The sequence below is a fragment of the Salvelinus sp. IW2-2015 genome, linkage group LG28 (assembly GCF_002910315.2).
Source record: "Salvelinus sp. IW2-2015 linkage group LG28, ASM291031v2, whole genome shotgun sequence".
NCBI classification, from domain to species: domain Eukaryota; kingdom Metazoa; phylum Chordata; class Actinopteri; order Salmoniformes; family Salmonidae; genus Salvelinus; species Salvelinus sp. IW2-2015.
In genome coordinates, this window is record NC_036868.1 from 20,644,246 (window position 1) to 20,665,279 (window position 21,034).

General features: G+C 43.9%; 2 protein-coding genes across 6 annotated transcripts in view; one reads left to right on the forward strand and one right to left on the reverse strand.

Moving 5' to 3' along the window:
- LOC111954320 (neurexin-3b-like) overlaps positions 1 to 21,034 on the forward strand; it is a 457,756-nt gene that overhangs the window by 103,642 nt on the left and 333,080 nt on the right. The window contains exons 7-8 of the mRNA XM_070435771.1: positions 3,944 to 4,245; positions 8,021 to 8,182. Of these exons, the coding sequence (XP_070291872.1) occupies positions 3,944 to 4,245; positions 8,021 to 8,182 (464 nt within the window). The remainder of the gene's footprint in view (positions 1 to 3,943; positions 4,246 to 8,020; positions 8,183 to 21,034) is intronic.
- LOC111954319 (zona pellucida sperm-binding protein 3-like) lies at positions 11,132 to 15,697 on the reverse strand. 5 transcript variants are annotated; one of them, XM_023973954.1, is made up of 11 exons: positions 15,207 to 15,697; positions 15,014 to 15,129; positions 14,821 to 14,924; positions 13,802 to 13,979; positions 13,530 to 13,647; positions 13,320 to 13,405; positions 13,015 to 13,205; positions 12,668 to 12,847; positions 12,030 to 12,143; positions 11,808 to 11,955; positions 11,132 to 11,395 (listed from the first exon to the last, which is right to left on the reverse strand). In XM_023973954.1, coding segments are annotated over exons 1-11 (1,650 nt in total). In that variant the 5' UTR covers positions 15,621 to 15,697; the 3' UTR covers positions 11,132 to 11,394. The 5 variants fall into 5 exon arrangements, with proteins under 5 accessions (XP_023829722.1, XP_023829720.1, XP_023829721.1 ...); XM_023973952.1 differs by having other exon boundaries at positions 11,768 to 11,955; XM_023973953.1 differs by having other exon boundaries at positions 11,760 to 11,955.

Consider the following 21,034-nt stretch of genomic DNA (forward strand, 5'->3'; position numbering starts at 1 on the left):
CAAAGCACAGGGTAGGGCAGTGTGAGCAGAACCAGCGGTGTCGTTTGACTTAGCAAACGAGGATCGGATGTCGTCGACCTTCTTTTCAAAATGGTTGACGAAGTCATCAGCAGAGAGGGAGGAGGGGGGAGAAGGGGGAGGAGGATTCAGGAGGGAGGAGAAGGTGGCAAAGAGCTTCCTAGGGTTAGAGGCTTTTGACTTTTGACCAGAGCTCTGCTCAAATGTAGTGCACTATATAGGGAATACAGTGGTATTTGGAACACAGACTGTGTGTCACTTCCTGAGTTGCCATGAGTAGATTGGAAAGAAACAGAGAAATATCCGTTTTTGGTTTCTCAAGTTGGTTAATGTCTAGGTGACTTTCGTGACCTTGGTTCTGTTAAGGAGGGAACAAGGCATCACCATATGGGAACTAGGTTACACGCTTTGGAGGCATATTGTTCCCTTATGGTGACGCCAAGTAATCGACTGAAAGAAAGCTATATTTATCTATGGCTGTGGTAGTAAGGACTGTACTGTAGTATGTCGTCATTGTCTAAGGTTTGAGTTTAAAGCTGAAAGGAACCCCAGATAGATATGGAGCACTCTAAGTACACACAGGGATAACATAGAAGTGCATCAGGGATTGAAACATGTTCATAAATCATTGCTAAAAAGTGTTTCATTTATTTATAGTTAATGCCGAGTGACATTCATCCACTGAAGGTGTACGATGCACCCTCTGGAAATGTGTTAATATTCTGAATTAGTTAGTATATGTACTGCGTACACAGTTCTCTACAGACGACAGAGTAGATCTTCCTGCCCGCAAGCTATTTTCAGTTCCATTTCCTCCCCCTAAAGTCAAATATTTGTCAGTGTATTATTTCAGTGTATTAATCTGGTCTATTATTTCAATGTATTATTTTGGTGAATTATTTTGGTGAAATATTTTGGTGAATTATTTCAGTGTATTATTTCGGTGTATTTCAGTGTATTATTTCGGTGTATTATTTCTATCTTTGATGGTGCGTTATTGTTTGTCTGTACAGTGTCTTATCTGACGGTTCTTCCGATGATGAATGTGGGAACAATCTGTCAGATGAAAAAGCACTCAGTAAATCAGTGAAGTGAACAGAGAGAGAGATTAGGTTTTGATTTAGACTAGACGTAATCTGCAGTACTCGTTCTGTCTCACTGGGAATAACGTGCGTCCGTGCGTGCTCATTCTGACCAACGACAGGGCAGTGCATTGAAAAAGTCTTTCAGATGAGAGGAAGGAAGAGTTGTGTTGTCCTCCAGCCTCTCGTCTTGTCTATGTTTCTGTCTCTGTGCTGTGCCCAGTGTTTTACGCCAAGGGGGAAATTACTCTCTGACCTGAATCATCCCAAACAACTGCCTCTCTCTTCATATCTCGCTTTTTCTCCCTCATGCTCTCTCTCTCTCTCTTGTTCCGTCATTTCCCTCTGCCTTTCTTCCTCGTTCTGCCTCTCTCGCTCTTTTTCTCTCTCCCTCCAGGCTCCACAATACGCTGTCTTGTGTTTACATGTAGTCCGGCCAAGAAACAAACCCAAACCTAGCAGCAGTCTCTCTTTCCTTCTATCTGTGTTTCACCGCCTCTCCTCCCCTCAGACCAGGAACTTGTGATTGGCTTAATGACAATATGAAATGCAATTAAAGTCAGAAACAGCTCAAATGTTGTAATGTATTACGCAACTAGTAGTACTTGTATTTACAGTGCATTCGGAAAGTATTCAGACCCCTTGACTTTTTCCACATTTTGTTACGTCACAGCCTGATTCTAAAATGGATTACATCGTTTTTTCCCTCATCAATCTACACACAATGCCCCATAATGACAAATCAAAAAAAGGTTTTTCAACATTTTTGCAAGTGTATAAAAAAAGATCTATATATTTTCAGTACTTTGTTGCAGCACTTTGTGACGCTATCAGCTTGGAACACCTGAGTTGGGGAGTTTCTCCCATTCTTCTCTGCAGATCCTCTCAAGCTCTGTGAGGTTGGATGGGGAGCGTCACTGCACAGATATTTTCAGGTCTCTCAAGAGATGTTCGATCGGGTTCAAGTCCGGGCTCTGGCTGGGCCACTTAAGGACATTCAGAAACTCGTCCCGAAGCCACTCCTGCGTGGTCTTGACTGTGTGCTTAGGATCGCTGTCCTGTTGAATGGTGAACTTTTGTCTCAGTCTGAGGTCCTGAGCGCTCTGGAGCAGGTTTTCATCAAGGATCTCTCTGTACTTTGCTCCGTTCATCTTTCCCTTGATCCTAACTAGTCTCCCAGTCCCTGCCACTGAAAAACATCCCCACAGCATGATGCTGCCACCACCATGCTTCACCGTAGGGATGGTGTCAGGTTTCGTCCAGACGTGACACTTGGCATTCAGAACAAAGAGTTCAATCTTGGTTTCATCAGACCAGATAATCTTGTTTCTCATGGTCTGAGAGTCCTTTAGGTGCCTTTTGGCAAACTCCAAGCGGGCTGTCATGTGCCTTTTACTGAGGAGTGGCTTCCATCTGACCACTCTTCCATAAAGGCCTGATTGGTGGAGTGCTGCAGAGATGGTTGTCCTTCTGGAAGTTTCTCCTATCCCCACAGACAAACTCTGGAGCTCTGTCAGAGTGATCATTGGGTATTTGCTCACCTCCCTGACCAAGGCCCTTCTCCCCCGATTGCTCTAGGAAGAGTCTTGTTGGTTCCACACTTCTTCGATTTAAGAATGATGGAGGTCACTGTGTTCTTGGGGACCTTCAATGCAGCAGAAATGTTTAGGTACCCTTCCCCAGATCTGTGCCTCGACACAATCCCGTCTCGGAGCTCTACGGACAATTCCTTTGACCTCATGGCTTGGTTTTTGCTCTGACATGCACTGTCAACTGTGGGACCATATATATACAGTTGTGTGCCTTTCCAAATCATGTCCAATCAATTGAATTTAGGACAAGTGTACTCCAATCAAATTAGGATCAATGGAAACAGGATGCACCCGAGCTCAATTTCGAGTCGCATAGCAAAGGGTCTGAATAATTGTGTAAATGAGGTATTTGCAAAAAATTCTAAAAACCTGTTTTCGCTTTGTCATTATGGGGTATTGTGTGTAGATTGCTGAGGGGAAACAACAATTGAATCTATTTTAGAATAAGGCTGTAACGTAACAAAATATGGAAAAGGTCAAGGAGTCTGAATACTTTCCAAAGACACTGTATACAGAGAGACTCCTCTCTCTCTTCCTGTCCTTCTCTCCCTCTCTGTCTCCGCCCTTCCCTCTCTGCACCTCTCTGCCTCTTTGCCTGTCTCAAATTACTCCATCTGTGTTGCAACAAGCCCCATACAGGAAGATACTTCCTTTCAGCGGAATGATTTTAAACCATATAACAGATATATGACTGCTATGATTTATGTCTACCATTAGCAGGTAGCCAGTTACCATTGAGATCTCATAAGCAGTCTGCTAGCATGGAGACCTCGACTGAGGGACACATGTATTGGGTTTTTATGATGCGTGCGTTCCAGTATGAGGAGAACATTATGGGATAGCTGATATGGTGACTCATAGATATATTACTGTGGCGACTGGATTAGATTGATCGGTCCTGTCTTCTCATGGGAGGTGATGTCATAGCCTACTTCTCGTGTTTTTCTTGGTCATTAAGTCCTGATTTTCTTTTGGCCTCTAACATGATTCAATACTTACAGGGTATGAAGGGATCATAATTATGTTTTAACGGTCAAATATTATAGATTTTACAGTGGGCTTCCTGTTTGGGTCACTGATCTGTGGATGGAGTCCATCAATTGTCTCTTTGTGGGTTGTGCGTTTGATTCCCACCTGGGACATACAGTACATGTTTCCCTGTTAATGACGTAGACTCTACACTTTTCGACGTTTTGGATAAGAGCTTTACATGTAAAACAAACTTCCATCCTGTTTCTCTTCTACCTCCAGCGAGAGAAGAGAACGTGGCAACGTTCCGTGGTTCGGAGTACTTCTGCTACGACCTGTCCCAGAACCCCATCCAGTCCTCCAGCGATGAGATCACGCTCTCCTTCAAGACGTGGCAGAGGAACGGTCTCTTACTCCACACGGGGAAGTCGGCTGACTACGTCAACCTGGCCCTAAAAGACGGAGCGGTGAGCCTGGTCATCAACCTGGGCTCGGGGGCCTTCGAGGCCATCGTGGAGCCCGTCAACGGGAAGTTCAACGACAACGGCTGGCACGACATCAAGGTCACACGCAACCTCAGACAGGTAACCATGGAGACTGAGGTGACGTAGGTTCAAGACTGATATTGATTAGTAGCAATAGATCAATTGAATGGTAATAGTGTCTTGGCTTTATTTGTGCATGAATGCTTTTCCAAGTACTCCATGTGCTGAACATAGTTGATAGTCGTTACGGATGTTGCATCGGCAATCACACTTCTATTATGAATTCGAATATTGAGTAATTGTTTAGGTTAGACGTTGGAAGATTAGTGTTTTTCCTCTGTTTGAATTGATGTATTGTAATAGGTTTATTTATTTTTATAGCACCTTTTCCAAGTGCCCTAATAATCAATTCAGATAGTTGTCAACAATGTTGTGTTGATACGTATTATGAGAGAGACATTCTGACTTAGTGTAGTATTGAGTTATCATCAGTACAGTTAGATTGTGTTTCCCCTCTATTTGCCTTTCTAGCAGCCAGTGACTATGTGAATAAAAGAAGCCCAGATGACATAGTGATTGATAGCTTAGTGGTTGAGCGGACACTGTGGCTCTGTGTTTCTGTCACTTCCTTATCTTCATGTTAAACTTGAAGACTTCCCTATTTCCTTCATTGAAACGTATCTGATACTTCTCTGCTTTTATTCTCCACTAAGCGGACCCTTCAATCAGAGGCTGGGTCCCTATCTCGTTGCCTTCAGAAACTGTCTTTCCTTTACAAACCACTCTGTAGGATATTCTACTCCTCTGTAAAAATACAGAACCTACAAGGCAGAGTTGAAGACATCCGACTCAGTACAAATGTGTGACTGACATTAGCCTACAGATGTCAAATTGGAAATAAGTTTCAGATCAGTGGAGCGTCTTCTTCACATAGTATAAATATATGTTCAAATGGCCACTGATAGGATCTCTATTGTCAATTTGTTATGTTGCTCCTCAACTGGTATCAGATACTGTACCTTAATACAAGTAGTACTACTTAACTAAGCTTTAAGAATCAGGGAATGTATTGTTCTTACAATGGATATGTACTGGTAACTGTACACACTAGAGCAGAAACAGTGAGAATTGATAGCTGTTTGTGGATTGGGAGAGGGAGGGGGAGTTGGGACTCCAGCCTGTTGAATGGAGCTTTGAATGAAGTGAAGAGAGGTGGACAAGAAGTAAGTACAACTCAACTTTAAAAAGTAGGGCTGTATTAAATATATACTACAGGAATATACATTGAGTGTACAAAACATTAGGAACACCTGCTCTTTACATGACATAGACAGACCAGGTGAATCCAGGTGAAAGCTATGATCCCTTATTGATGTCACTTGTTAAATCCACTTCAATCAGTGTAGATGGAGAGGAGACCGGTTAAAGAAGGATTTTTAAGCCTTGAGACAATTGAAACATGGATTGTGTGTGTGTTCCATTCACAGGGTGAATGGACAAGACAACATATATAAGTGACTTTGAACAAGGTATGGTAGTAGATGCCAGGCACCTGTCTGTATCAAGAATAGTCCACCAACCAAAGGACATCCAGCCAACTTGACACAACTGTGGGAAGCATTGGAGTCAACATGGGCCAGCATCGCTGTGGAAGGCTTTCGACACCTTGTAGAGTCCATGCCCTGACAAATTGAGGCTGTTCTGAGGGCAAAAGGGCATGCAACTCAATATTAGGAAGGTGTTCTTAATGTTTTGTACACTCAGTGTATACTTGTACTGTAAGAGTGAAAGAAAGCGCTGTTAGAGAAACAGTAGCTGAGAACTGTTTGTGGTGTGGAGAGGGAGTGAGCAGGGAGTTTCCTCAGCCAGTAGAATGGAGCCTTGAATGGAGGTGAAGAGAGGTGGACAAGTAAGTAAAGTGTTCATTTCCTGCCACTAACAGGTACCAGGTTTTTAAGGATGTAGCCCACTAGCTACCAGTGAGACCAGAGGCTGAGCTAGGATCCTCTTTTCCTCCTCTCTACCTCTCTCTACTTCCTCTCTGTCAATCTTTCTTTCCCTTTTCCGTCAGTCTCCCTCTCTTTGGGAAGACACACTTTGTTAGACTAACACTTACCATTCATGAAATACTAAGTCATTTTATTTACTTACTAACTAACCGTTATCTAACTAACAACTAACTAATGTACTAACTATCATCCTACATCATTGGTTTTTATTTTGTTTTCCCATTCCTTATTAACAACCGTTTTGTTCACTATTCTTTTGATTTCCTTTCTTCCCCCTTTTCCGGAAAGCAATCAGGCATGGGACACGCTATGGTAAACAAACTACATTGTCTGGTAGATATCATTCTAATTGTCTTTTTTTGGATTTGCCGTGTGTCCCTTCCCCCCCCCCCCCCCTCTTCTTTTTCTTTTTATACTTTGAGTTTCATCCTAGACACTTCTTATCAAAAAATGAGGAAATGGGTTTGTATTACCAACTGCTTTCTTCACTTCTCAATATCCTCCCCGTCCTTGCCTCCCAACCTCCCTCCCCCCACACCCCCTCCCTCCCCCACACACCCTTCCTCCCTCTCCTCTTTTTTCACTCCGGCTTTTACTTTATTATTTTTTTTTAATTATATTCCTCATCGCTACGAAGTTCGCAGAAGTTCTACGAGTCTCAAAAGAAACACCAGATCTGACTTTTGATCTTTTGTTAGGGATACATAAAAAATATGTTTTTCCACCAAATAAAAACCTCCACATTTTTGGTGAGTACTGTCGCCAAGAACTGACAGAAGCTCTGCCACGAACCAAACAAGAAGAGTGACTTCTTCTTCAACCAGCAGCAGCAAAACTGCAGTCCAGGCTGTAAAACACCAAACAGAGACAAAATGGCGTCCCAGAGACAAAATGGCGACCCTTTCTTTGCTGGAGCTCTGACAGTTGTTTCCAACACACTCAGTCTGGCACATGGCATGCCCACCACCGCTCATCAACGCCCTTTCACCTCCTGACCGGTGACATCATATGACCTTTACCCTCTTACCCTCCTCACCCATAACCACTAACACTTTAACATGTTCACTCACTTTCCCCCTATCATTCACTATCACTGTCCTATCCCCCCATCCCGTCCCTGTGTGTTGTGTTTGTAGCATGCTGGTGACAGTGGTGTCTATGTGTTGTGGCTAACTTTAGTCCCTCCCAATCCCCTTGACTTGATTGATGCATGAGCCCTGTATCCCGATTGGCTTGATCATGCTTTGTATGACATCATCAAATAATATATATCCCTTACATGTCCAACTTACTTTGTGTTTTTGTTAACTTTGGTTTGCACATTTGTGAAGTTGTGTGATAATCCTCCCTATATAATGCACGTGTGTGTATAAGAGTGAGTGTGTGTGTGACACAGAGAGTATGTGTGTGTTAGTGACTGTGTATAGTTACAAATTGAACCCTGAAACCTAAGACAAGTACAAGCAAGTTGTCCTTGGCAATTTGTCCATTTTACTAACCCTCCCCCAACCTGAACTATCCAAACCGAACGAGAATCCATTCTCTTAACCCATCAAAGATAAAGAAAATATGCCTCTGCTCTGACATATTTTCTTTACCTGTCCTGTGAACCCTACCTATGACTAAAGCCATTAAAAGATCCCAAAACGCAGTCTAATCCAATCTGTCGCTCCAAGGCACCAACGCTACTAGCCAATAGCCCAGATGATCTCAAGTGAATTCCTAACTGAATGTAAGCAGCAACAGATATCTGTAGACACCAAGTCATAGCAGACCAAGAAGAGAGGTGTATGTATACTATAAAACAGAGCGTTTTACCTCAGAGTGTAATGGTTTGGCTTTGGTATGTGTTACCCCTATAACAGGTGACTATCTCCGTGGATGGGATCCTCACCACGACAGGGTATACCCAGGAAGACTACACCATGCTGGGGTCTGATGACTTCTTCTACGTGGGTGGGAGTCCTAGTACGGCTGATCTACCTGGTTCTCCCGTCAGCAACAACTTCATGGGCTGCCTGAAAGAGGTAGATTCAGGTTGGGGGTACTGGGGGTGCACTCACAAATGCAAACACGCTAGGGTGCTTGTACAGATGCGCACACACACACACACACACACACACACACACACACACACACACACACACACACACACACACACACACACACACACACACACACACACACACAAAGCATCCACCTCCACTTAGCTAGTCAGAGCAGTTGAATTAAATATGTCAAATCAGCATGGTTTTTCCTCCGCTAAGCAACAGCAGCAGTGATGACAAATGAAATTGCATTATCAATGAAAGCTGCGGAGTTGGCAGACAGAGGAAGAAGTGCTCGGCAGCCATTCAATATTCCTCAGCTTAATCTAATTCACAACATTCACAGCAGTTGTGTGTGAGAAAATGGGCCCCAAATAGTTCCTGTCATATGTCATTTGCAGACTCAGCTTGACTGTAGTACAGCAGTGGAATATTTTAAGACTACGCCAGACCTAATGTTCACTACAAAGAAAGGGAATTTTGGTGTGATAAGACAGAATTTATTGTTGTTGTTTTTGGATATGTAAAATGTACTCTCTGACCTCCCAGGCATTTTAGGGTTTAGATGAAATCCCTTCTTCAAAAGTTGTCGGGCAATTACTCATGCTCGCGTCACCGTGACACTGCACTCTTGCACATGGAAAGATGACGATCATCAGGAAGTCTTTGTCCATTGCACACAGGGCCTGAAATGACCTTTAAAATCGTTGTCCTTTTTCCTCTTCCTTTTAAACTATCGCTCTCCATCCTCTCATCGTCACACAGACATTTGATAAACCTGCAAGTGTAGTATTCAGTTCTCATGATCACCAACGCTCCTCTCCCAAAGGACATCTATTTACCGTTGAAAGAGAGGATGGCAATTGATCCATTGCAAAGCCATTTAGTTGAAAATAAGATAACTATTCAGATTAGAAGAAGTTAATGTTGTTCTCGCTCTTCAGAAAGAAGACTAAGGCTACATCCCAAAAGCCCTATGGACCCTGGTCAAAAGCAGCACACTAAATAAGGAATAGGATGTCATTTGGGGTACAGCCTAAGAGTCTAATTGTGTGATGTACTGATTACAGTGATGTGGAGTTTGACCTTTAGAATGCTGTAAATGCCATCGTTCTGTTGGGTATTACGTAACGAGTAGCTCTTTATAAACGCTATACCGATACAGCAGTAACTAGATTGTACTTTGATAATGTAGCCGTTTAACAGAGATCCGCAGTTTACACAGACTGTACAGTGTTCAGCATATCGTAGAGACAACCCAACACCTAGCGAGCACGTGGAGTAGCTCGCTATAATGATACAGCGGTACAATGGGGATCAGCTATATACACTACAGTCTAATAATCAGTTAATATGGTCATATATAGCAGACTACGGGAATGCAGTTTACACATACTGTATATTCTGTCTATGTAGCCCATGGGGGAATCAATAAACTCAGTTTTTGAAGTACCATTCTGAAAACTGAGCCATAGGATCCTCAGTCCACTTTTATCCAATATAAACATATCCCAATAATAAACTCCCATTTACTGGATAGAAAACCCAAGAGCCACAGCGTGACTTTTAAGCACAGACTATCCTTGAGTCCCCTCTACGAGAGACCTTGGAGTAATTGTGACTGTGGCCGCATCTAGAGCTGTACCAGTGGCTGGGTCTCATTAGGAAGCTAAAGGAAAGGGTACGACCATATTAGGAGCATCCTGGTAATGAGTGGAGGAGCTGGAACACTCAGTCAAACCGATAAGACTAAAGACAAGGTGACTTTCCTCTGTGTGTGTTGACTGGGCAGGAGGTAGGTTCTCAGTATGACGGGCAGTGTGTGAGGGAGGTGTTCTGCCTGACCAGACCCGGCCGACTAATCACCCAAATTAGTGTCTCCTTTGTTCAGCTGGGTGAAGGGCAGGGGAAGGACCAGCATCGAGGTGACAGTCAGAGCCCGGCCGACCTTAAAAGGGGCAATCTGCAGTTCGAACAGCAGCAACACCCCCACCACTGATTTAGTAAACACCTGAGGGATGGGACTTGGAAAATGTAACCACTCAAACTCATGGACAGAGCTATTGATACAGGGATGGCCATTGAGGCTAGACAGTGTTTTACATTTACAAATGAGTGACAAGCTCATATTTGGGGGTTCTGATTGGGTACCACGGTTTTACTAAGCTTGAGGAATCTAAGTTACTCAATGGTATATCATTTAAGTTTAAAACGAGATGTAGCAACTTCCGCCTTGAGACATTCTGTAGCAGAGAGCAAGGGGACACTAATAGCTCAAATGAGTGGCCTCTTAGAATGTTTAGATATAGTATAAGGCACTAGTTGGGAGGAATGTAATCACCTTACTGGGACATTTGATTCTTTTCCAACACGTTCATGCACAGATGTGATGCAATTATACAGTTGGTTGCTAACCTACCGCATCGGTATTAGCAATGTAAATCTGTCCAGGGGCAGACTGGCACTCTAGCAAATACCAGATGGGCTGGTCCATTTTTAGCCCATCTAACTTGTTTTGTTCAGAAACACATCATTCAGAGTTAAAAAAGATAAAGGGGTCTGTGTTGATTGCTGGTTCATAAGACCCTATATTCTGCTGGCATAGCTGGAGTTCAATTCCTAGGGAATCTGGGTTTACATTGTGATGATCAGGAACCTTGTGAACCCGATTCATATTAACCCCAGGACTGGAGATAATTATGGCTAGTCAAATCATGGCTGCATCTGAAGAGTTGCCCAAGCACTTGAATCTGCGCTCACTTATTTTTTTAATGTTACCTGTACATAACATTAACCATATTACATTCAAACCCCACACTAGAAATTCCTTCAGCAACAGAAGATCCTATAGCTGACATTCACTTTAACAACTGAAGGCAAGACTTCAAATTACTCTAGATGCAGTGTATAAGGTAAAGACAGAAATCAGTCAAAGTAGCGTGAATTTATTTCGTGAGGTTGACAGCCACCGCTTGGGTTGATCGTGTTCCTTTGAGTGTCCCCTTAGTGTTTGGTCTCACAGGTTGAGTTCTCAGCATATTTCACCACATCAGGAGTAGATGTGGGGATACTGCGGAGGTAATTTGGTAGTTGTAGGCTCAACCTTGTGCTGGGACTCAAGAACTTGCATCCTCTGAGTTGGGAGTGCTGCTAGACCAAAAGTGGTCACCACAGCAACATCAACTTCCAGTTCTATAAAAAAATAAGTTATTAGTGGACTGGGAACATTTCATAACTGCTTTGTGAAACCACAAAAGCTCTGATGAAGTCTGAGGTTAATATGTACAAGTAATACTGGGAATTCCCATGTGCAGGTTGACATTTATTGGGATAAATCTTGTCCTGGAGGCAGACCTGATCAATATCTGCTAGATGTGCCAGCTGCAAAGTAAATGGACTATTGTAAAAATGAATAAAGCAAAAGGAGCTTGTGTCTTAAGGTTAGGCATTAGGGTTAGCAGTGTGGATAATGTTACGTTTAAAATGCATCTTTTATGATTATGGCTGTGTCTGCTAGTGACCACTGCAGAGCCGAGTCATCCCAATAAACACTGACCTGCTTACCAAAGTGTCATGAGCAGGATCCTTCCCTCAAAATTAGTACCATGAGTTCCACCGATCCAGGTCATTATGCTTCTGTACTAAAGGCTTGTCATCCGTCTCTTGAATCAGACCCTCTTTCTCTGTGGTAATCTTTGCTCCAATGGGCTCAGGGGTAGAATTCAACTGAGGGTCTGGGGTGGGCTCCAGCTCTGAGAACAGACTAATTAGCAGAGACCCTATATGCAATTATCATACATGCAAACCAGTAAAGAAACGTAATTACCTCTTCGCTCAATCAGTTCTTTCTGCCTGATGCCATCATACGTTGCAGAGCTAACGAAACCATGTTTATTGGGTCCATGACTACCCGCATTTTGCGACTGGCCAAAATAAGGTCCTAGAATTAAAAGTACAATTAACAGCTACTGTAGCTAGCCTATATAGAGATGTCTGAAATGGCACCCTATTCCCTTTAGAGTGCACTACTTTCGACCAGCACCTCATGGTCTGAGCAATAGGCTAGACATCGCGGTAGCCTTCTATTGGCTTAACATGTCTGTACATAATACATCAGTTTAGCATAGAGGAAGTCACTGCCTTCTCTACTTTATTAAAATACAAATAGTAGCTAACAAGCTGGAGATCAGAGGTTCTTTTTAATTACTGCAAATGGCTAGTTTGTGTCAACTACCTTCACTAAAACCACTGCAAAGGTATTCCCTGCAAAGTTGGTTTTCAAAGCACGACTATCTGGCATGTCTGCCTTGTTGAGAGTTATCCATCTGAAATGTACTTCCAAAAGAGTCAGTCAATTAAACCAGACCCATGTTACTGTTGCCTAGGGGCAGGTTTCACAACTATGGTTGTAGGTAGTGCACTACATAAGGAATAAGATCATACCATTGCAAACATCCAAAGTACCTCTCTTGAAGTCCATGCCACTCTTCCAATGACTGCTAGGTGATACAGGCCTTGCGTTGTCTGTAGCGGAGGGTAAGCCATGTGTATGGACACCTTCCTTCGTCCGTGGTGATAGAAGTGTACCCTTCTGTTTGGTTGGGAAGACAATCACGGGGCCCAAAGTAGCATACTGTTGCCACACTAAAATTACAGTCAAACAGTACACTTCTCACCAACATATTTGCAGTGAAGACAGGCAGTCTCCTCAATTACTAGCATCCCATCAACCCTATTGGAGCAGAAGGTCCCTCCCCTCAAATCCCATTCTGAGGCGGCAAGAAACACAGGGATTAAGATGCCAAATATACCTTTGTTGGTCTTCATCCCACTCCGCCAGTGGTCGCCAGAGGCTGGGGGGTTGCTGTGGTAACCAGGAGGTTCAGGTGGGCTACTGCCTACTCTTTCACTGAGGGGGCGGCGTGCTGGAGCGACCCCCTTATGGCTATTCAGACTTGGACAACGGCCACATAACAAATCATTCTCGTCGGCGGACTTCCACCTGCAAGAAGATTTAGTCATGTACCCAGAACACACCATTTTAACAAATACTATAGTATTCCAGTGGATAAATCACAGCCCAGTAAGAGTAGCTAAGTAAAGTCAGATCTCATACCTGCCATCGATGAAGGAGCATGCCTTGTTGCTAGGTTCTGCATGGTCCATGACAGGTACTGCCATAAGGTGGCACGTGATGTACAGCTGCAAAACAGGACGAGCAAAGCATCACAGTAGCCAACAATGGCTGTAAGTTATATTACTGTAGCATCAACTACAGTACCCATGATGTTCTCAAACATCTCTGGTTTTAAAACATTGCCCTCACCTCCGCCCTGTCCTCCTGATGGAACCTAAAGGCATCAATGTGGAACCGGAGCTTGTCGTCCTGGGTTCTACGCATGAACCTGGAGTTGGAGCCAGGCAACAGGGAATCCATCAAGCACCTGGAGGGGAGATAATAAACTAGATATTGGGGTTTTAGGTCATCTTCCTTGGTACCAAACAAACACTCCAAGCACCATTAGGGGAAATATTTTCATGGGGACAGCTGGAGAACTATCATTCTAGGTAGGCACTTTAGGTTACTACCTCCCTTACCCATCATTCTCAATGAAGATGTATCTGGGGACAGAGTTCCAGTCAGGGTCCAGTGTTGCCACGCAGCTGCTAACAAAGACCCTGAGCCTGGTGTGGTGAGCGAGCCTGACAGACACCTCCACGTTGATGGGATCACCCAGGAAGTAGACTCCCGAACCCCGCTCATAAAGCCAGTCACCTGGACAGGAAGTGCCAGAAGGTTATCCCAAAAACGGACTGAATGAGCCCAACTTGACTCCTTGAAGTCCAAGGACCTTACATGCATTAAGACAAATTGGCTCAGGAAGCCATAAACACCATTTAAAATGTGATTAGACTCTCAATTGCGGTATAGTTCTATGTACATAAAGCCCCATGGTATATCACATCCAAATAATTTCACAACTGCAATGTTAAGTTGCAGCCAACAGTATTTTTCAGTGGTAACACGTTTGTGGCATCCATCTTCTGCTTACACGGGTGTTTGGAGACGCAGATGGGTGATTAGCACAGTTATGCTTTTATGTAAACAAGCAATGTAACATGGAAATGTAGTAATATAAAGGTGGAGCAATTTAACCTTTTGAAAATGATTTCACTGATATGAATACATTCCTTATGTTTCCAATACCGCAAGCGTTGAGTTAACATTCAGGGCCCCGGTTTCCCCAACTGAACTGAGCATTTTAAGGATGCATCTTTCCTACAACGGCAGAAGATGTAACATGCGTTCCCAAAACACCATGCAGAGAGAACATACCGATAGGATCTTACCAGAACAAGTGTCGGGGGCACTTAAAACAAACCCGGCCAGAAGATACTACCGTCAATAGGCACTAAAAGTAGTTAGCGTCTATGAAGGGGTTAAAAGGTATAAAATTGAGGGGATTGTTAACAGAGCCATATTTAGTAGGCAAAGTGTATAGAAAATTGCTGATAAAATGTTACCAATTAAGGGGTCTGAAGTGATACTATATTCTGCATGTCAGAGGGGCAGTTGTGGCTCTGCCCAATGCAGCCCAGGATTTATATACACCCACTTGTCATGAGCATCAAGGAGAACTGCAGGGTGTCCTCAGCAGACACTGTGGCAGTAAAGGGGATCCAGGTCGACTGGAGAGAGACACTGTTCAAACTGTACTTCCTGAAACAAAGAGCACAGAGTTAAGACAAGCAAACTAGTAGGCCGACGCAGTACTGCAATCACAATACAACAGTATAGCCTGAACTCACCTTTCGTAGTGACACTCAATTGGGATTACAGCGCCATCCATTCGGATAACCCCCTCTGGTGTGGCTCTGGGTGTATATCTGAGGAGGTTTGTGTAGATCAAGGAGTCTTCGTTCAACTGTGGAGTCACAAAGCAGAAACTAAGAGAAGGTCATTCCGAGAAGTATACTATTGAATCAATTTCACCGTGCTTACCATGTGCTTGGTTCCACAGTCCGATAGTGCTGCAAATATTCTGTACTCATCTCCGGCTGCTGAAACTGTAGCCCTACAGGACTCTTGAGCTTGGTACTGTTCAACGCCAAGGCGCAGGTCAGCCATGTCGATAAGCATACCAATTTTAAACAAATCAGCATTCACGACTATCTCCATGTAGTCTGAAAAGCACGTCACAGTGACAGTTTTCACTGGAACTGGTCTGGAAATGGTTTGTTGGTGACGTTGATGCTGTTTAAAGGGCAGATTGCCAATTTGGGGCATTCGGTTTGGAAGTTGTCGTTGCCATGGGTCAGTGCTGTAAGTATGTGAAAAAGCAGGAGAGATGAAGTTTACCACCAGTAAGAACAAAATCACTTGCTTTAACGTTACCCTGAGAATGGCTGCCATCATAAAGCCCACACCAATAACTAATGTAAATCTGTATGTTAGAGGGGCAATGTTCCTTTGCTATGCTACAATTTATGAAACTGAGGTAGCTTTTAACAACCAACCAGGCTGCACACCTGGGCTGGATTAGGCTATAATTGGGCTTTGCATCTGATTAGTCATGATCTTTAATTGGCACATATTGGGCAGGCTCCTCTGCATGGGTGTTGCTGATGCATGACAGATTTTACAAAGCCTTGATAGGTATTTTACGCATCAGCTAACCACATCACATGTTATAGCAAACTGTCAGTCGATGACGTGTGACGCAACCATTGGTTGATGCATGCAGCGTCTGAGCAGGGGAACACGACCGTTATCTGTGCCATTCTATGTTGGATAAGGTCGCAATCCCCAGCTCAAACATCGCATGCATCAACCAATGGTTGCACGCCACGTCATCGACTCCATCAATCAATCAAATGTATTTATGAAGCCCTTTTTACATCAGCTGATGTCACAAAGTGCTGTACAGAAACCCAGCCTAAAACCCCAAACAGCAAGCAATGCAGCTCTAGAAGCACGTGGCTAGGAAAAACTGCCTAGAAAGGCAGGAACATAGGAAGAAACCTAGAGAGGAACCAGGCTCTGAGGGGTGGCCAGTCCTCTTCTGGCTGTGCCGGGTGGAGATTATAACAGAACATGGCCAAAATGTTCAAATGTTCATAGAAGACCAGCAGGGTCAAATAATAATAATCACAGTGGTTGTAGAGGGTGCAACAGGTCAGCACCTCAGGAGTAAATGTCAGTTGGTTTTTCATAGCCGATCATTCAGAGTTAGAGACAGCAGGTGCGGTAGAGAGAGAGTCGAAAACAGCAGGTCCGGGACAAGGTAGCACGTCCGGTGAACAGGTCAGGGTTCCATTGCCGCAGGCAGAACAGTTGAAACTGGAGCAGCTGTGCCGTCGGGCACCAGTTTGCTATAACATATGATGTGTTAGCTGATAGTTCAATACCTATCTAGGCATTGTAAGATCTGGCATGCATCAGCAACGACTGGGCAGAGAAACGAGCCCTAAGTGTTCTCAGGAACCACGTCCATATTGTATCCATATGATATAACATCTGAGCTGTGCAATAAAGACTACCTGTGTGATGATCCTGATGTTTGTCACCACAGATGGTTTGTTTACGTTTCTACCGTTGTGCCTAGATGGAGTAGGCCTACAGCTCTGTCTAGTGGTCGCGTACAACAGTAGCATTGTAGCTACGCCTAAAAGCCAATTTATGCATAAACTGGGCATGCAGTGGCCAAATCAAGCTCTATACCGCATTGCTGTGCACGTATCTTTTTGTTGTATCAACGCCGAGGGCTCCGTATAGTACAGTATAGCTCCGCGTTGACATGATTGGTTGACGGTAGGTGGGGGCAGTACGTCCTGTATAAACACAAACTCACTTCCTTGACAACTTCCTTCATAACAGCTCTGCTCTGCTCCGCTAAGCGCAATAAGTATGAAAGCCCTGACGTCTGCAGAGGCTGCATCGCAGTAAATTATGCTGTATGGCCACTGCAGACATCACATTGCCATGCAGAGCTTTACACCCTAACCCTTTTCCTAACCTTAACCTCATTCACCTAACCTGCTACACAAAATAAAATAAAATCTTATTTGTCACATACGCCGAATACAACAGGTGTAGGTAGGCCTAACCATGAAATGCTTACTTACAAGCCCTTAACCAACAATGCAGTTTTAAGAAAATAAGAGTTAAGAAATATATTGACCAAATAAACTAAAGTCAAAAATAAAAGAGCAGCAATAAAATAACAATAATGAGGCTATATACAGGGGGTACCGGTAGAGAGTCAATGTGAGGTGGTACAGGTTAGTCGAGGTGAATTCACCTAACCTGCTGCGTTAGTTCTCCTAACCTTCTACGTTAATTCACTAACTTGCTACGTTAACTATCCTCACCTGCTATGTAAACAGAACATCTCTGCCGACAAATGGTCAGTATCAGCACACTGGTGCTTCTTTGATGCCAAGTTGCTTTGAAACGCCGACCTGTACTGGACATTATTCACAAATGCACTTTTCATCACATACCACCTGAACTAGGGTCAAGGATTAGGAACTAATCAGATACCACAGCTTCAGGATACTTTTTTTTCTGTGAAATCACACTATCTAGCACATTGTTGTTCAAATAGTTTGTTCATTTTAGTGTAGTCTATGATAATCTTTTGTCTTCAGCATCCTAAATAATACCACAAATGCACATTAAAAAAATGATTTAAAAATAGGCAAAAAGGTACGCAGGGTGTGAAATGCGAACCTCACATTCAAACTAACTTTAGTTTAATAATCGGACCTATCCATTGCGCCACAAAGTTTTGATGGATTTTAGAGAAAAATAATAAACTTCTATATAAACATCAAACATGTTTATTCCTGACCAACAGATGTCACTAATGAGCATTGTGTTAAAAGCTTTGAGCAATGAACCGTTTTTCGACACAATTTGGTGAAAGACTCAAAAGATTCAGAAAACCTTGGTTTCCCATCACTACCAAAAAGTCAAGAAGTTGTGTAACTGCAATGTGTAATTTCCCTCCGACGTGATCAAAGCAGCAACGGGGCGTCTGAAAAAGGAACACACTTTTGTCCATCGGTAACTCAACATGGGATTGGTCCATGGATGTCTTTGGTCCAATTTCTGGACTAATCTGCTGCTGATGTGTTGAATACCTGAATAATGAAATAGTCTCTCATTCTGACCAGAGGCTTAAAGTTCAGAATTCGAGTTTTATATTAAAAACAACAACAACAAACACATACAGTGCATTCGGAAAGTATTCAGAACCCTTCCCTTGTTCCAAATGGTGTTATGTTACAGCCTTGTTCTAAAAATTATCCTCATCAAGCTACACACAATACCTTGCTTCTACACCTGCATTGCTTGATGTTTCTACAACTTGATTGGAGTCCACCTGTGGTAAATTCAATTGATTGGACATTATTTGAAAAGGCACACACTTGTCTATATAAGGTCCCACAGTTGACAGTGCATGTCAGAGCAAAAACCAAGCCATGAGGTCGAAGGAATTGTCCGTAGAGCTCTGACACAGGATTGTGTCGAGGTACAGATCTGAACACAGTGGCCTCCATCATTCTTAAATGGAAGAAATTTGGAACCACCAAGACTCTTCCTAGAGCTGGCCGCCCAGCAAAACTGAGCAATCAGGGGGAGAAGGGTCTTGGTCAGGGAGGTGACCAAGAACCCAATTTTAACTTTGACAGAGCTCCAGAGCTCCTCTGTGGAAATGGGAGAACCTTCTAGAAGGACAGCCATCTCTGCAGCACTCCACCAATCAGGCCTTTATGGTAGAGTGGCCAGACGAAAGCCACTCCTCAGTAAAAGGCACATGACAGGCCACTTGGAGTTTGCCAAAAGGCACATAAAGGACTCTTAGACCATGAGAAACAAGATTATCTGGTCTGATGAAACCAAGATGGAACTCTTTGGCCTGAATGTCAAGTTTCACGTCTGGAGGAAACCAGGCACCATCTCTACGGTGAAGCATGGTGGTGGCAGCATCCCAGGCAGGGACTGGGAGACTAGTCAGGATCGAGGGAAAGATGAAAAAGAGCAAGAAAAGAGATCCTTGATGAAAACCTGCTCCAGAGCTCTCAGGACCTCATACTGGGGTGAAGGTTCACCTTCCAACAGGACAATGACCCTAAGCACACAGCCAAGACAACCCATGAGTGGCTTCGGGACAAGTCTATTAATGTCCTTGAGTGGCTCTGCCAGAGCCCGGACTTGAACCCAATCTGGAGAGATCTGAAAATAGCTGTGCATCGACGCTCCCCATCCAACCTGACAGAGCTTGAGAGGATCTGCAGAGACGTTTTTTCTTTCTCCTTATGGGGTATTGTTTGTAGCTTGATGAGAAAAAAATGATTTAATGCATTTTAGAATTAGGCTGTAACGTAACAAAATGTGGAACAAGTCAAGTGGTCTGAATACTTTCCGAATGCACTGTATAATCTGGAACTGGTGAGAACACCAACTTGTGTGAGTAGACCATATAATTATCCTCCATTTGAGGGTTCCATAGAGAGAAGTGAGATCATGAGAGGGGTTTTAAATTCTGAGAGCCATTTGCAACAGACAAAATATTTTGCAACGGAAACTGAATAATGAGTACACCTGGTCTTAGGTCACGGAACAGAACAACAATACCTACGAACAGGTGTGTCAGAAAGCTAAACAACTACTGCTGACTGCTGTGTAGACTGCTGTGTTGACTGCTGTGTTGACTGCTGTGTTGACTGCTGTGGCTAGCCAAAAATGACTTGTTTTGAACAACTTATCCTTGGAGGCTTTTAAAGTGTGCTAACTCTATGATTTTGTGCAAAGCTGTCATCAAGACAAAGGGTGGCAATTTGAAGAATCTCAAATGTAAAATATATTTTGATTTGTTTATGTAACGATCGTCTAATTCCTCCTCCTCGGATGAGGAGGAGGAGTAAGGGTCGGACCAAAATGCAGCGGTGAATGTGGACATAATGAAGTTTATTAAAGTAAAGTCGAAACACGAAAACACTTCAACAAACTACAAAACAAATAAACGATGTTGACAGACCCTGAACTTGAGCACTTACATAGACACGAAGAACGCACGAACAGACTACATAAACGAACGACAAAACGAAACAGTCCCGTGTGGTAAACATACAGACACAGGAGACATACAGAACCACCCACCAACAATGGATCAAGCGGCGTGATAGGAACCAGCAGCAGCGGCCAAGTAACCAGGACTCATGGACTTGGGAGGAAATATTGGACGGAAAGGGACCCTGGGCTCACATTGGAGAATATCGCCGCTCTCGGGAAGAGATGGAGGCAGCTAAAGCCCAGGAGCGGTGGTATGAGGAGGCAGCAAGGAGACGTGGCTGGAAATCCGAGAGGAAACCCCAGAAATTTCTTGGGAGGGGCTAAAAGGGAGTGTGGCGAAGTCAGGTAGGAGACCTGCGCATACTCCCAGTACTTACCGTGGAGAGCGAGAGTACGGGCAGACACCGTGTTACGCAGTAGAGCGCATGGTGTCTCCTGTACGTGTGCATAGCCCGGTGCGGTACATACCAGCTCCTCGTATCGGCCGGGCTAGATTGAGTATTGAGCCAGGTGTCATGAAGCCGGCTCAACGCGTCTGGTCTCCAGTGCGTCTCCTCGGGCCGGCATACATGGCACCAGCCTTACGCATGGTGTCCCCGGTTCGCCTACATAGCCCGGTGCGGGTTATTCCACCTCCCCCGCCACTGGTCAGGCGATGGGGAGCATACAACCAGGTAAGGTTGGGCAGGCTCAGTGCTCAAGGGAGGCCAGTACGCCTGCACGGGTCCGGTATTTCCGGCGCCACCTCC